Genomic DNA, 5,052 nt, shown 5'->3' with positions numbered 1-5,052 from the left:
ACTTTGATGCTGTGGTTTGGTTTTCTGGGAGTGTGAACTGCAAAATGGTCTAGTTACTGACTGGTACTGGAGGTAGAAGAATCCCTGTGTGTTGTCAAATGGTTTTTAATGGAGTCTCATCCCATTTGAGCTCTGCTAGAAATGGAAGTAAAAATGCCCTCTGCGGGGTCCAGATGGCGGTTGGGGTACAGTGGCCAGTGTGGGCCTCCCACCCACACCCTTCTCTCGACCTCTCTGCCCAGACAGTGGGCTTCCTTCCATTTACAAACTTAGAATTCCTTAGGTGTAAGGAGACAGTCAAGTAATGGTCATTGCCACTTGTGCAAGCACTGCACTGGTGGACCTGTCCGGAAGATTTAATATTTGCAAGAACTCCGCATATCGGGGTTTGTGGGAGGCAGGCCTTCCCCAGAGACCACCTGTCCTCATCCCAGAACCCTTGAAAACCTGCTCTATGTGGCCAAGGGGCTCCGCAGGTGAGTAAGGGAAGGGTGGTGAGATGGGGCGAGTACCCTGGGTTGGCTGGGTGGGCCCCGTCTAGCCCGTTGCTTCTGAAAAGTGGAGAACTTTTCCCAGCTGGGCCAGAGAGAGGAACGTTGCTAATTTCGAAGATGGAGGAAGGCGGCCTCTAGAAACTGGAAAAGGCAAGGACATAGATTCTCCCCTGGAGCCGCCAAAGGAACCAGTCCTGGTGGTTTCCTAGCTTACAGAACTGTGAGATGGTAAACTTGTGTTGCTTTAAGCCACTAAGTTTGGGGTAATTCGTTTAGGGCCATAATGAAAAAGTAACACCTGAGTTATTCTAGTGTTACAGCGAAGATAAAGGCTGCGAGAGGCCTTGGGCGCGGCAATTAGTAGAGCTGGGAAAACCCTGGTCAGGTGCTTCCAGCTTCAGAGCTCTGCTTTAAGGGCTGAGCACGCGCGGCGGCCCGTTTAAGAGCGGGGCGGGGCCTGCGGTTGCCTGGAGACCGGGAGGATCAGGTCGCCGCGCCGCCTCCGTCTGGGATTGGCGGAGTCCCACGGCGTCCCCAGCGAGGTGAGCTCCCCCGCGGGGTCCCGGGGGTCCCAGGCCGTGGTTGCGCCGCGACGGACATGACCTTGCATTGCACTCCGGGACTCACCTGTGCGTCCTGCTTGATGCACCGGGATGTCTTCAGTGGGGCCAGTTTGGGAAGGCCACAGAAACTGTGGCTTTGGAGCCCTGTGCCTCAGCTCTAAGACCTTGGGCAAATAATTAGCACAAGATTTTTTGCTTGACCCTGGTAGTGCTGTCCTAGGAAGTAGGTAGCCGATGATTTCAAGTTCAAAAACAGGACAGTGAAAAAATAATCACTTCATTATTGATTGTGCACACTGTCTGATCCGTAGGGATTTTGTGCATCATCTCATCCTTATAACCAGACAAAGGTGCTGTTATTCCTGTTTGACAACTGAAGCAGAAGGACCTCAGGTAACAGCTGGGAAGGGGCAATGCAGCTCATGAGCACTTTGCCATGCTGACACACGAAGAGACAGGCTTTTAAAGTATGAACTGGTGGCATGTAAGATTTTAGAGGTTAAGTCGGTATTTTTCACACACAGGATTGCTCTTCTTACTGGAGCACTATTTGAAAAGAAGTGGTAGATGGTGGTTCCAATTTTAAAAATTTTAGGAAACAACCAATGCAATATTGAAATAATATTTTTATAAACTGGTGAGACTCAATACTTGTAATTAATTTTTCAGGCTGTAGGAAGAGAGTGATAATGACATTGGGGTTGTAAAACGAGACATAATTTTTATTTTTCAGGTAAAACTCATCAACGCCTTGAAACAAACAGCTTTCAACCAAAGGAGTCATTTGATACTTACCTATATAAAGCAAACCTTAGGTCTTCTAAAGGCAATGGTGAAAGAAAAGAAAAGAGCAGATAAAAAAGGGGATAAGTTGGCCTGCTCTCCCTCGTCTCTCTCCGATTATACAGAGTTTTCCAAACAAGATGGCAATGCTGCTAGGCAAGGTATGTCCCCAGGTGCTGTGCCACCATTGGACATGCAGCTCAAAGAACCAGGACTCAAGAGAGAGTGCAAAAATGACGATCTGCAGAATGAAGATACCACCCAGTATGAAGAGCCCATTCTGACCAAACTCATAGTAGAAAGGTGATTTTTTTTTCTTTTGAAAGGTGATTTTAATGAGCTGCATCATCCATGCTCCCTTTTCTACGACTTTCATGCTCTCTGTTCTCTGTCTCTTGATAATCTCTTACTGTAGCTTTACTTCCATCTCCCTAGATGACGGTAAACATCTATGTCTTTAGCACTGTTCTCTCTCCGAGAGTTTTAGGTTCAGATTTTTACCTCCCTAGTGGGCATCGTCCACTGGACTTCAAACTTTCTGTGTCCCAACACAAAGACTGCAGGACTTGAAGTACCATGATCTGGATTTGAGTCTTAGCTCTAGGACATCAACCCCAACACCGAACCTTTCTGAGCCTCAGGTTCTTAATGGGGGGAAATAAATGAGTATTCGCACCTTAGAAGGTTCCTCTAAACGTTGCTGTTTCTCTCCCAGCCTTTGGCTCCTCCCTTGGTCCCTGTTTCTATCAGGGCATCCAAGCTCCAAGTCGCAGAACTAATCTCTTCCCTACCCCTGCCTTTTGTGTTTCTTTTTCCTCTGTGCTTCTCTCATTCATCCTTTTCGCTACGCACGAACTTGTCTTCATATCTCTTGCTTGGGCCATTGGACTCACTTCCTAAAGAGTCCCTGCTTCTAGCCTCTCTCCCCAGGCCTTGTAGATTTACCTTCCTAATGCTGACTTGGTTTACATCACTCCCTGTATTAATTATCTATGTAACAAGTTAGCCCAAAACATGACAATTAAAGCAATAAATATCACGTAGTTTATGGGGCTCAGGAGTCTGGCAGCAGCTTTGCTGGATGCTGGATGGTATTGGGTTAGGATCTCATGAGGTTCAGCGAAGATGTCAACCAGGGTTCGTCTAAAGGCTTGGCCGGCTGGACAGTCTTTCGCAGTGGCTCCCTGGGGTGGCCGTCAGTCTCAGTTCCTCATCACATGGACTGTCTCCGCAGGGCTGCTTGAATGTCCTGCCGGCATGGCAGCTGGCTTCCCTGGAGAGTGATCAAGAGAGAGCAAGCTTTGGGAGCCTCAGTGTCTTTTACAACCTAGTCTCGGACGTCACCTTCTGTCATTTCCACAACAGCCTGGTGGTCACACAGGTTGCCTCCCTGGCTTGACTGTTGTATACAGTGCTGCTACGAACATTGGGGTACATGTATCTTTTTGAATTAGAATTTCTGTCTTTTCTGGATATATGCTGGATCATATGGTAACTGTATTTTTAGTTTTTTTAAGGAACCTCCATACTGTTTTCCATAGTGACTGCCATTAATTAGAATTTTTAAAAAATGATTGCTGAATTTTATCATACTTTACTGGCATCTTGATATAAACATGGTTTTTCTTCTTTGATTTGCCGATATCATGAATTATATTTATAGGTTTTCTAATGTTTACTCTTCCTTGGATTCTTGGAATAATCCCAGTGTGGTCATAGCTGTCACAGGTCCATTTGTTTTCCACCTCACTTACCTCAGAGCCTAGAGGCAAGCTAGGTGACACATCACACATTATCCATTCGGTGCTGAACTAAAAATCTGGGCGCTGTTCTCGGTACCTCCCTTCCCCAAAGGCAGCACGTCAGCAAGCCCTGTTGGTTCTATGTCCAGAATATATCTTAAAAATATTATCATAGTAAAATACACATAGCATAAAATGTACTATTTTAACCATTTTAAGGATAAATCCAGAGGCATTAAATACACTCGCCATGTCATGCAACAATCCCCACTACCCATTTTCAGAATGTTTTCATCACCCCAGACAGAAAATTGTCCAGAATATTCCATACGCCTCCATCTCTCTCCCCTCTCACTACTCCATCCCGGCAGTTAGCTCCCCACAACACACAGTCCGTTCTCCAAGGCAGCTGGGGTGATCTTTTTAAGATGTAAATCTGGTCTTGTCCAACCCACCTCTTAAAACCCTCTCATGATTCCTCCTAGAGCTTTTCGATTTTATAGCAAGTCTTTATCACGGCCCAGCCTCTTCTTCCCCTGGTCTCCCTCCCATCCATTGCTCACCTACTCAGTGTGGTCCAGCTATGCAGCTGAACTTGAGCCGGCAGGCTCCTTCCTGCCTCAGGGCCTTTGCACTTGCTGTTTCCTCTTCCTGGGGATCCTCTTCTTCTCCAGGTTCTTTGTTATAAGTAGCCGTCTCCTTACTCCTGATCACATTCCCCGATCATTTCTTTCACAAAAACTGAACACGATCTAGAATTATCTTGTTCATTTGTTTCCTTTTTACTGTCTCTCCTCTTTGAGCCATAAACTCCTGAGGGCAGGAACTTGTTCACAGTTGCAGTCCTGGTACTTAGAAGGGGGCAGGCACACAGTGGTCCTCGGCGGGGAATGCTTGTTGAGTGAATGTGAGATACTTGTACTTTTTCATTGATGTTCATTACGTATTTTAACACACAGTCCACTGAGGTGTGCTCACATGATTCATTGCCTTGAGCTTTGTTTCATTGTAGCTACGAAGGGGAAAAAGTCCGTGGACTGTATGAGGGAGAAGGCTTTGCCATCTTTCAAGGAGGCTGTACCTACCACGTGAGTTATACCTTTTGGGACTGGGTAGGGCAGACAGTGCAGGGTGATAACTTTAGATTTGCATCTTCAGAAAGTCCACTGATTCCTCAAAAGAAATTGGAAGTACTTGATGCTGATTTTATTTTGAACCCTGAGTACATATTTTAAGGTAAAAACATGACTACTTTAGTACAAAGTAGTCATTTTAGATTTTTCCTTTTGCCAAGTTTTATTTTGTACAAACAACATTAAGGTCACTAAAGTAAAAAACAAAGAGTAAAAAATCCCAGTATCCTTTTGCCATAAATGTTTTCAATTTGCTGTGTCTTTGTTTTTTTTGGGGGGGTGGCGCGTGGCTTGCAGGATCTTAGTTCCCCGACCAGGGATCGAACCCGTGCCTCCT

General features: G+C 45.9%; 1 protein-coding gene across 2 annotated transcripts in view; it reads left to right on the top strand.

The window, feature by feature from the left end:
• Positions 1 to 1,376: 1,376 nt before the first annotated feature.
• The window catches only part of RSPH10B (radial spoke head 10 homolog B), a 38,355-nt gene continuing 34,679 nt past the window's right edge, over positions 1,377 to 5,052 (top strand). Inside the window, exons 1-2 of one of the 2 annotated variants that reach the window (XM_029221584.1) lie at positions 1,377 to 2,143; positions 4,595 to 4,670. In XM_029221584.1, the coding sequence (XP_029077417.1) occupies positions 1,887 to 2,143; positions 4,595 to 4,670 (333 nt within the window). In that variant the 5' untranslated portion in view covers positions 1,377 to 1,886. The remainder of the gene's footprint in view (positions 2,144 to 4,594; positions 4,671 to 5,052) is intronic. The other variant, XM_029221586.1, reaches the window with a different exon arrangement.

Source organism: Monodon monoceros, unplaced genomic scaffold (genome assembly GCF_005190385.1).
Source record: "Monodon monoceros isolate NGI ecotype Baffin Bay Population unplaced genomic scaffold, NGI_Narwhal_1 Super_Scaffold_13, whole genome shotgun sequence".
Taxonomy (NCBI): domain Eukaryota; kingdom Metazoa; phylum Chordata; class Mammalia; order Artiodactyla; family Monodontidae; genus Monodon; species Monodon monoceros.
The sequence above is the reverse complement of the archived record's forward strand: the minus strand, read 5'-3'. Positions and strand labels throughout refer to the sequence as shown.